Below are 11,902 nucleotides of genomic sequence, written 5' to 3'. Positions count from 1 at the left end.
ACAGCTGGAGGGCCAGCAGTTTGACACCTGCGCCTTAGACTATTGTCAGCCATACCCACCGCTCATGGCGGGTTCAGCTGTCAGTCTAGTGTGTATGGGGCCCTCTTGAACAACCATCAAATGACGTAAGCAGTGATAGGGATCGGGCGTGATGAAAAAAATCGCAACTGACCCCTTAGTTGAGAGAGAGAGAGAGAGAGAGCACACAGCTCCCCTCCACATAGAGAACACATGATCCTTTGGCCGTGCTGAACATTCCTGTGTATGGGGAGGATGGGCGGGAGACATAACCGACGGCCGAATGATCAGTTATTTTAAGTTTATGGGGGCCTTTAAATGAATGGACCTTAGTCCAAACACTGCTTAAAGCAGGGATGGGGAAACTTTGGCCCTCCAGTTGCTGCAAAACTACAATTCCCATCAAAGCTAAAGCGTTGGCTGTCCAGGCATGATGGGAATTGTAGTTTTGTAGTAGCTGGAGGGCCAAAGGTTCTCCATCCTACTACTGGAAAATGGCACAGTAGACAAAAGTAAGAGCATCAGCGGACTCGCCAATTATCCAGCTACAGGTACCCATCAACATGTGGGTATGTACAAACCTGCTGTTTCTCTTTAACAAGACTCCCACCCAGATGAGACAACCTTGGTGAACAGCACACTGCAATTCATGTCATACCTCTGTTTTATTAAAAAAAAAAAAAGTCACTTTTAAATGAAAGTGGTAACAGGTCTGTGCTGCTCTGTGATTACACACTGCATCAATTATCTACAAAATAAAAAAAAAAAATTACATAATTTCTAATCCAGTAACAGCTCAGGATTGATAAGGTATATACAATAGAAAAGGTGTACAGTATGGCGGGTCTCACCTTCTGCCTCTCTGCACAGAGGGGGATCCATACTACTCGCTCCTTTGTAAGAAGTGGGGAGGGGTCCAGCACAATCATGGCCGCCCCCCACCTTACATTACTATCGGGCACATGTGTATCGTACATTATCACTTTTGTACTACTACATGATATACAGCAAACGTGTCAAACTCAGGCCCTGCAGCTGTTACAACACTACAATTCCCATCATGCCTGGACAGCCAAAGCTAAAGCTTTGGCTGCCCAGGCATTATGAGATTTGCAGTTTTGCAACAGCTGGAGGGCCTGAGTTTGACATCCCTGATATACAGGCTGGGTTACAGTTTATTCATACTAATGTCTGGGGTGTGCTAGAGGCGGGGTAGTGAACCTTGGCTCTCCAGCTGGTGCAAAACTACAACTCCCATCATGCCTGGATGGCCGAAGCTTTGGCTGTCCATGCATGATGGGAGTTGTAGTTTTGCAACAGCTAAAGAGAGCCAAGGTTCACTACCCCTAAGCTAACCTAACAGTGTTCCCCAACCCATAGCACTCCAGCTGTCCCAAAACTACACCTCCCAGCATGCCCTGACAGCCATCAGCTGGGGTTGGGAAGACTGCATTCTAATCTGTGGATTCTTCAATGCAACTGAGAACAAAGCCGATATCCTATAAGGCAGAGGTAGGGAACCTTGACTCTACAGGTGTGGCAAAACTATAACACCCATCATGCCTGGACGGCCACAGCTTTAGCTTTGTCTGTCCAGGCATGCTGGGAGTTATAGTCTGCCAAGGTTCCCAACCTCGGCTATAAGAAAAGCTTCATATTCCATTAAACTCCAGTCTCTATACTATACAAACATTGGCTACACTGACAAGGTGATTGATACATAGGTTGGTGATGGCACTGGGGTCACGGCAATTCTTTATCACATAGGTTTGTGCTGATAGAGAATGATGTGAGAAGAGTCCGGAGCAGCAGTGTTAACATCAAATTGAGGGAAATACCCTTAATGTGAGACGCAGCCTTTAAATACATTTACAAATACTTTTTTTTTTCCTTGTCATGTGTTACATGATGACATCTACTCCAGTCACACCCAGAGCTGATGCGATATAATCTAATATGCTCCGATGTGTACCAAGGGAAATGTAGTGTGAACACGAACATATGCAATGCTCTACAGCAAAGTCTGCATTATAGGGGGGGAGGTCTCCAGAATTAGAAAAAAAAAATAGCTACTTTCTTACCAAAAAACAAACAGCGCCACCCCTGTCCTCAGGTTGTGTGTGGTATTACAATTTAGCTCCATTCGCTTCAATGGAACTGAGCTGCAATATCACACCCAAACTGAGGACACGAGAGGTGCTGTTTCTGGAAGAAAGTGACCATGGTTTTTTAAGTTTGGATAATCCCTTTAAGATGTGACATTACATGTAGTCCAGTCACATGGAAATATAGTGTCTCATCCATAATAGCTGCAGTATGCTGTGGTACAGATGTGGCACCCTTCAGAGCCTTGTTCACAGCTCTGGTTGTGAATGATGCAACTCTGATGGGTGACCAGGGTTTAAAGGGGAACTATCAGCAAGTTAGATAAATCTAACCTGATGACATGTTCCTATTGCACAGGAGACGCTGAGGAGGAAGGTATGGGTTTTACCTTCCTCCTCGGTGCTGTTAGTCACGTGCTTCCCGGTCCAGTAAGACCATTAGGAGCACTGGGGTACCAGTTACGAGCACTGCCTATCCCCATAGCGCCAATCCGCCCCCTCCATTAACTATAATTAGAGAGGGCTGGGTCAGCCGGGGCCATATCATCACTATGGGGGTAGGCAGTGCTCCCCATGTGTAACACATAACCTTCCTCCTTGGCGTCTCCTGTGCAGTAGGGACATATTAGCAGGCTAGATTTGTCTAACCTGCTGATAGTTCCCCTATACGTACATAAATAAGCACTGAGTAATAATCACTAGGGAGAGAAAAATAAAAAGTAAATTAAACCTAAAGCACCCATTAAATCCGCTGGTCTAATACGGCCCTTGAGGATCAGCCGCTAGCAGCCAAGGTTGTGCGCTTATTCATAGGTAAAGTCTTCAAGGTCCCAATCCTGATGCCACCAGGGAACTCTCTGATCGTTGTCCTCAGGAAGTCAGGTAAGAAATTCAGGCCAATATACAGAGGGTATCTAGTACGGATTGATAAGACCACCCTCCTGGCACGATGCTACTGGTTAGCTGCTTCACAAGCATCGATCCAGTCACTATAAACATCCACCGGTTCTGAAAGATCTGGAAAGAAGAGTGAAGGAAAAAAAAAAACTGGCAAAACATAGACAGAACTGGCAGGAGAGGATCCTGGGAGCCAAGTGTCACCACTACAGAGAGTAACTACATAGGTCTTCTATGGTCAAATGCTTATGGTGGTGTATCTGGTCAGAGATTAGGATTAGATTATAAACTAAGGATGGGTAACATGATACCAAGCCCAGAAAAGCTCTTTATCAGGATTATCCTCAGGACCCTCCATGGAAAACTCCCAGTGGATAAGTAATGCTATCCCAGCAGGACACTGCACACTGAGGTGCTCCTATATTCTAGTGCAGGGGTAGGGAACCTTGGTGCTCCAGCTGTTGGAAAACTACAACTTCCATCATGTCAGGACAGCCACAGCTTTGGCTGTCCAGGCATGACGGTAGTTGTAGTTTTGCAACAGCTGGAGAGCCAAGGTTCCCTACCTCTGTTCTAGCAGGTGTCTAGTCCACAACATGGGTAATATAAGCAACGCAATGGTTCCAAGTAAAGGATACATGTTATGGGGGTCTGGAACTCCTCCAGGCATACAGTGCAGGAGATGACCCCCGTATTCCGGGCTCTGTCCCTGTGGTAAGAAGAAAATGGATTAATGGCTTGTCCTCCCTACAATATAGGGGGGGATTATGGGTGCAAATGCAGCTGTGGATCTTACTTTAAGTATTAAATAGGCAACAATGTGAGAAGGTAAAATAAAGAAGTCAACGGGTTGTGAATAGAAGCAGCTTTAAAGTATACTCTTGTTTTGTGCTCTAAGATTAGGGGAGCGATCAGCAGGTTAAGACTAATCTAACCTGCTGATAGCTCCCTAGTAGGCAGAGGGCGCTGAGGATGAAGGTACGTCTGTTACCTTCATCCGCAGTGCCATTCCCATGTTAGATTAGTCTAACCTGCTGATAGTTGCCCTTTAAATCAACATTATACATATAGCCACTAGGTGTCTCTCACTCCGTTGTCCATGTGTATAGCTGCTGCGCCTCCACATTCAGTTGCAGAGAATCCTGGGGGTGCTTGCATTGTATGGTCAGCTCTCCTGTCGCACAGCACCAAAACCTCTGTAACCACTCAGTGACATATTGACTGAATTGTTACATAACAAAGAGCATTGTCTGCTGGTAAGCTGCCGAGCTGATAATATAATAACCAAAAATTATTAATTGCCCTCAGCAGATATATAACCTGCAGGATGAACAGGGGTCTTTCCTGTGTTTGGTCTCTTTTTTTTGACTAGAGTAAAACCCAAATAAAAAGACCAAATATTTCTTTAAAAAAATTGTGCGACCATGTGATTGGTACACAGAGCGTTACCTAGATTACCACATCATACATTTCATCTTACATCTTTACGTCGCAGGATTTCTCGTGGTTACAGAATGGACATGTGAACTGGGTGTCTAGATTTCCCGTCATCTTCTTCTTAGGTGGAGGCTTTCTCTTTGACTTTCTGCGTCCCATTTTCTACAACTGCAAAAAGAAAAGAAAAAAAAAGGGGGGGGTTAAAATCGACGGCCTGATTAACGGCCTGATTAACCCAGAGCATGAGTTACCATGAGGCACATGGATCCGTGCATCGCTATTACATGAGGCCGTGCATCGCTATTACATGAAGTGATGTACGGTCGGCATGTTGAAAAACAATTATGAACTGCTGATTGGCTCCTTGGCTGATTCTTGTCTGTACTACATGGAGCAATATCTGCCAGGATTGGCCTGAACTGGCAGATATCGCTCTGTGTAATAATTGGGCCCTAGTGGTAGTGATACGGCTTCCCATCCTGACGATCATGTGAATTTCAGGCAGTTGCAGGAACTCATGGATCTTAGTTGCCCCGGCCAGCTGAGTGCCAGGAGACTGTAAAACTAAGTGTAATATATCAGATCCAGTCAGGTCGGTTTCACACAAGCCTTAGCCTGACCACTTCTCTGACGGCATAAAGTGACTCACAGTCAGGCCGTGACTTGCACCTGCCTTTTGTTGGGTTCCCACTAGGATTAAGGCTCCATTTTACTGTGTTTAACCCCTTAAGGTCCAAGCCAATTTTCGTTTTTGCGCTTTTGCTTTTTACATTTTATGTTTAAAAGTCCATAGCGCTTGCATTTTTTCACCTAGAGACGTATATGAGCGCTTATTTTTTGCGAAACCAATTGTACTTTGCAATTACAGGCATTATTTTTCCATAAAATATGTTGTGAAACCGGAAAAAAATCATTTGCGCTGTCAAATTGAAAAAAAAAACTAATTTGTTTTGATTTCGGGGAGTTTTGCATTTACGCCGTTCGCCCTATGGTAAAACTGACTTGTTATGCATGTTCCTCAAGTCGTTACGATTACTATGATATATAACATGTATAACTTATATTGTATCTGATGGCCTGTAAAAAATTCAAACCATTGTTAACAAATATACGTTCCTTAAAATCGCTCCATTCCCAGGCTTATAGCACTTTTATCCTTTGGTCTATGGGGCTGTGTCAGGTGTCAGTTTTTGCGCCATGATGCGTTCTTTCTACCGGTACCTTGATTGCGCATATACGACTTTTTGATCGCTTTTTATTACATTTTTTCTGGATTTGATATGACCAAAAATGCGCAATTTGGCACTTTGGGATTTTTTTGCGCTGACGCCGTTTACCGTGCGACATCAGGAATGTGATTAATTAATAGTTCGGGCGATTACGCGTGCGGCGATACTAAATATGTTTATTTATTTATTTATTAATTAATTTATATTTATAAAATGGGAAAAGGGGGGTGATTTGGACTTTTATTAGGGGAGGGGATTTTTTATTAATAAAAACACTTTTTTACTTTTTTTTTTACATGGACTAGAAGCCCCCCTGGGGGACTTGTATATACACAGCAAAGATCCATGAGATCGGTCATAGATTGCTATGGCCTGCTGCAGGCCATAGCAATCTACTGCCGAGCCGGGATCAGCGTCATTCCGACGCTGAGGCCCGGCACGGCCAGAAGAACGGATCTCCCCCCCGCGATCGCATCGCGGGGGGAGATCCGACCCACTAGACACCAGGGACGTGAGGTCTGAAGCCCTTCAATGCAGCTGTCAGGTTTGACAGCTGCATTGAAGTGCTTAATTAGCCGGCACGGCAACGGGACCCGCGCCGGCTAACAGAGGCACTGCCCGGCTGCACGTGTCAGCCGGGATCAGCGCCGTTCAGAGCGGGGTCCCGGCGGGACCCCGCTCTGAACACCCCCCGCGGCGCCATGACGTATTAGATACGTCATGGGTCGCTAAGGGGTTAAACAGGGGATTGGCTTTATTAAATGTTTTTACATACGGCTGTCCTTATATTTGCACGATTTTCTGTCCTTATAAACAAAATATAAAGATCGCTGTGAGTTAAAGGGGAACTATCAGCAGGCTAGATGAATCTAGACCCCTATAGCGCCCAGGACGCTGAGAAGGAAGGTATGTGTCCAGCGCTGTAACGGTCCATTTACACAGAAAGATTATCAGCCAAAGATTTGAAGCCAAAGCCAGGAGAAGACTATAGACAGAGATCAGGTCATAAAGATCAGGTCATAAATCTGTTCCTGGCTTTGGCTTCAAATCTTTGGCAGATAATCTGTCAGATAATCTTTCTTTGTAAATTGACACTTAAGGCCCAATTCCATGGAAAGACTATCGGCCGTTACGGACGATAATCGTCCCGTGGAATAGGAGGCAACGATCAGCCGACATTGTTCATGTCGGCTGATCGTTGAAGTCTTGAAGACAAACGACTTATATAGCAGCGATCTGCTACAGTCGCTCCGTGGAATAGGAGAGCGGCAGCAGACCGCTGCTATATCCTATGGGCTGCCCGGACGATCAGCGATCACCCGGGCAGCCCCCCCACAACTTCCCCCGCCCCCCCCCCCCGGACTCACCCGCTCGCTGCTGCCACGTGGAATAGCGGCGGCAGCGAGCGGGGAACGAGGAGCAAATGAGCGATGACAGCGCTCGTTTGCTACTCACTGTCGGACCGTGGAATAGGGTTTTTAGTTGGCCTAATCTTTGGCCGGGAGCACTGCCCTGCCCCCACACCATCATTCAGCCTGCCTGCTCCATGATAATCAACGGAGTAGGTGGGCGGGATGATGCTGTGGGTGTGGGGCAGTGCTCCCGACCAAAAATTACACCGACTAACAGATTAGGACCAGTGCCGAGAAAGAAGGTAAGACACATACCCTCCTCCACAGCATGCCCAGTGTACGGGGGGCTCGCAGCAGGATAGATTCATCTAACCTACTGACAGTTCCTCTTTAAAGTGACACTGTCACCCCCTTTGTTCATTCTGACATCTCTACACAGGTGTAAAGGGTAAATTTAGTGTTTTTCATACCTTATTTCATATCATATGTCATGGTGCTTGTTCAAGTAAAAAGTGTCCTTTTATCATCTGCAGATTGTATTAAGTGGGCGTGGCCTCGCGGCACTAGCGCCACATAACCCCGCCCACAACGGCACAATTGGCCCCGCCCCCTCGCCGGCCATTGGAACAGGCTGGCCGAAAGGTCTAGACTCCACCCCCTTTACGTTGGACATCCAATGGGCGTCAAGGGGGCGGGGCCAACCGTGCCGTTGTGGGCGGGGTTATGTGGCGCTAGTGCCGCGAGGCCACGCCCACTTAATACAATCTGCAGTTGATAAAAGGACACTTTTTACTTGAACAAGCACCATGACGTATGATATGAAATAAGATATGAAAAACACTAAATTTACCCTTTACACCTGTGTAGAGATGTCAGAATGCACTAAGGGGGTGACAGTGTCACTTTAAGAATTGGGTCTATTATATATATTTATATAGAAGGCAGCTGGAGTACTCCTTTAATATTGACATACACAAAACCGTGTCAAAAAAAAGCTGTGTACATATACAGTGGTGCCTTGGATTACGGGCATAATTTGTTCCGGGACCGTGCCTGTAATCCAAATCCACTCTTATACCAAAGCAAATTTTCCCATAAGAAATCATTGAAATGTAGACAATTGGTTCCACACCCCCAAAAATCATTTTATAATCATTATAGCAGCAGTGTGTATAGCTGAGTGTGAGTGCAAGCACATTATAGCAGGAATGGAGAGGATGGGAAACACAAGGACTGATAGAGACTGCAGGGAGCATGAAGGAATGAGCAGGGCAGATGTGGGCACATACATGCAGCACTCTCTGTCCGGGGAGAGAGGGGTTAAAGCTATAAAGAGATTACCCCCACAGTCCTGTCCCCTGATGCAAGCCCCAGCCTGAAGTGGATCTGCTATAAAGTGGAAGGTGAGGGAGACTTCCTGGGTCAGAGTACAGAGCTGTAGACCCCGCTATGCAGACCATGCCCCTCCCCCACTCACGCTCCCACCCAATACCAGGAGCTCTTAAACCAAAGCAATGCTCTTAAACCAAGTCACAATTTTGAAAAACTGTGAGCTCTTCTTGCAAAACGCTCTTAAACCAAGGTACCACTGTGTGTGTGTGTGTGTGTGTGTGTGTGTGTGTGTGTGTGTGTGTGTATATATATATATATATATATATATATATATATATATATATATATATATATATATATATATATATATATATATATCCACTTTTACATATATATGTCTTATAGACTTGAAAAGGAAGCACATGTTAGGGATGTAAACAAAAGCGCAGTGTGAACCAGGCTCTACAGGCTAAAATCAGTTGGAAAAACGTTATATTGTGTTATTATGTAAAAAATGTCCCCTCATATGTTTTATGAAGGTAGAATATAATAGTACATGGGGGGAGGAGAAGGGGAAGGAAGGAAAATGTTATTTTCTGTGTTTTTATTACTTCCCCTCTCAGTTTAGGTCAGGGATGTCACTCCAGATGTAGCTTTGGCTGTCCAGGTATGATGGGAGTTGTAGTTTAGCAACAGCTGGAAAGCCAAGGTTCCCTACTCCTGGTTTGGCTGTATTGCACTGAAGTAGAGTTGTAATACCACACATAACCAGGGGTGGCGCTCTTCTTGCAAGTAGTAGTGTTAATACGAAAAATCATTTTATCGATCGTTTTATCGCTGAGGAGAAGCCAGTGCCCATCTGCTCGCTATACTGTATACCAGTGATACTACAGCCGCCATATGCCCGTACACTATGCTCCGTACCTGTTATATATATATATATATATATATATATATATATATATATATATCCCCGGCGGCGCCATAATAAGATTACAATACACCATGATAATAATAATCACCTCTGCTTCCCGCCGGATACTTCGTGTCTCCTCCCTCACGTTTCTACTCAGCAATGAGTGTAACAGGAAATCCCCTCTGGCCGTCTACACTTCCTGTTTCCGGTAAGTAGCCAATCAGCTTTCACCTTACAAACGTTGTTCCTCCCCTTCTGTTTTCTGATTGGACCACTTAGCGGCGACCTCCCATTGGATCATACGACGCGTCAATCATCACTAGATAATGCGGGGTGTGATTGGTAGGGAGGAAAAGATATGTCGCCGTTGATTGGACGGAGGTTACGTCATGGGTGCGTGCGGTTGCTTAGCGTGATTGGTTGCTAAGGAGGCCTAAAGCATGAGGCAAGACCGGAGCCTGAGTTGAAATAGTAGCTAGTGAGTCAGACATGAAAGTCTACAAGCTATTGTTATCTGTTGTCACCCACCTCAAGCTGTGCAGTGGCCGCCTCCATGGCTGTATTATTTATCAGCGCCATTCATGTACGCAGGAGCTTCATGTATAGGCTAATAATATTTATTTTAATAGCATCAACCTATACTGTGGCGACTCTTTAACCTCTTAAAGGGTTTATCCAAGAATAAAAACAACCTGGTTGCTATCTTCCAGAAACAGCACCCCTCTTGTCCTCAGGTAGTGTGAGGTACTGCAAATTGTATTCTTTACAGTGAATGGAGACGTAATACCGCACACAACATGAAGACGGATGTGGCGCTATTTATGAAGGGAAGCAGCTGATTACCTAACTCCCTTTATCGTTATTGCCAGCTGTACGTCCATTTATAACTCCTGCCAGCTGTACGTCCATTTGGACACGCACAGAAGACAGTAGTTCCTCCGGCCTGGCCTTTGGCTACATACACTTACTGTACAGACAAACACAGAATCGGAAGAAACTCATCTCCCGTGCGCACCTGAACGGACAGCCTGCTGGCAGAATTTTTGCCACATCGCCTGCCACCCAACGCCCACTCCAAGTGATAAATTCCCCTTTAACCCTTAGAGGACCGAGCCAATTTAAATTTTTGCATTTTCGTTTTTTCCTCCTTGTGCTTAAAAGGCCATAGCACTTGAATTTTTGCACCTAGAAACCCAGATGAACCCTTATTTTTTGCGTCACTAATTGTACTTTGCAATGACAGGCTGAATTTTTGCATAAAGTACACTGCAAAACCAGAAAAAAATTCAAAGTGTGATGAAATTGAAATAAAAAAACGCATTTCTTTTATTTGGGGGGTATGTGTTTTTACGCCATTCGCCTTGGGGTAAAACTGACTTGTTATATATGTTCCTCAAGTTGTTACGATTACAACGATATATAACATGTATAACTTATATTGTATCTGATGGCCGGTAAAAAATTCAAACCATTGTTAACAAATATACGTCACTTAAAATCGCTCCATTCCCAGGCTTATAGCGCTTTTATCCTTTGGCCTATGGGGCTGTGTGAGGTGTCATTTTTTGCGCCATGATGTGATCTTTCTATCGGTACCTTGATTGCCCATATACGTCTTTTTGATCGCTTTTTATTACAATTTTTCTGGATTTGATGCAACCAAAAATGCGCAATTTTGCACTTTGGGATTTTTTTGCGCTGCCGCCGTTTACCGTGCGAGATCAGGAACGTGATTAATTAATAGTTCGGGCAATTACGCACGCGGCGATAGCAAACATGTTTGTTTATTTATTTACTTTTATTTAAAACCTGGGAAAAGGGGGGTGATTCAGACTTTTATTGGGGGAGGGGGAATTTTACTATTAACACTTTTTTTTTTTTTTTTTACACATATACTAGAAGCCCCCCTAGGGGACTTCTAGTATATACACTGTGATTTCTCATTGAGATCTCTGCAGCATAGATATGCTGCAGAAATCCCTGAGATCGGCACTCGTTTGCTTTTGGCTGCTGCAGCCTGAAACAAAACGAGTGCCGAGCCGGGGACGGCGCCATCTTGGAGCGGTCCCCGGCCGGCTTCAGTATCGGAGATCGCTCCTCCTCCCCACTATACCACCACCGATCATATGCAGCCGGTAATCGGAGGCAGCTGTCATCTTTGACAGCTGCCTCCGATTACCTGATTAGCGGGCACGGCTATTCGGACCGTGCCCGCTAATAGCCGCGATCCCGGGCTACATGAGGCACCCGGGATCGCGTCAGTTCAGAGCGCGGCCCCGCTCTGAACGCGGGGAGGCGGCCCTGGACGTAAGGGTACGTCCAGGGTCGCCTAAGGGTTAAAGGAGTTGTTCACAAAAAAAAAAAATTCTTTAAGTGCCAGAGATTTGTTATTTACTTCTATAAAAATAAAAATTTCAAGTCTTTCAGTCTTATTAGCTGCTGTAGGTCCTGCAGGAAGTGGTGTGTTCTTTCCAGTCTGGAGAGGAAGAGAGGTTTGCTGCTGCTCTGGGCAGTTCCTGACATGGACAGAGGTGGCAGCAGAGAGCACTGTGTCAGACTGGAGAGAATACACCACTTCCTGCAGGATATACAGCAGCTGATAAATACTGGAAGATT

At 45.2% G+C, this 11,902-nt stretch overlaps 1 protein-coding gene across 1 annotated transcript; it reads right to left on the bottom strand.

Annotated features, from left to right (window-relative positions):
• Positions 1–664: 664 nt before the first annotated feature.
• Positions 665–9,497, bottom strand: ELOF1 (elongation factor 1). The gene is made up of 4 exons (XM_069947152.1): positions 9,393–9,497; positions 4,501–4,625; positions 3,659–3,729; positions 665–3,140 (listed from the first exon to the last, which is right to left on the bottom strand). Exons 2-4 carry the CDS (start codon positions 4,614–4,616, stop codon positions 3,076–3,078), a joined length of 252 nt encoding a protein of 83 aa, XP_069803253.1. The 5' UTR covers positions 4,617–4,625; positions 9,393–9,497; the 3' UTR covers positions 665–3,075.
• Between the last annotated feature and the right edge of the window lie 2,405 nt (positions 9,498–11,902).

The sequence above is a fragment of the Dendropsophus ebraccatus genome, chromosome 1 (assembly GCF_027789765.1).
Source record: "Dendropsophus ebraccatus isolate aDenEbr1 chromosome 1, aDenEbr1.pat, whole genome shotgun sequence".
NCBI classification, from domain to species: Eukaryota; Metazoa; Chordata; class Amphibia; order Anura; family Hylidae; genus Dendropsophus; species Dendropsophus ebraccatus.
This window is presented reverse-complemented; position numbering and strand designations above follow the sequence as displayed.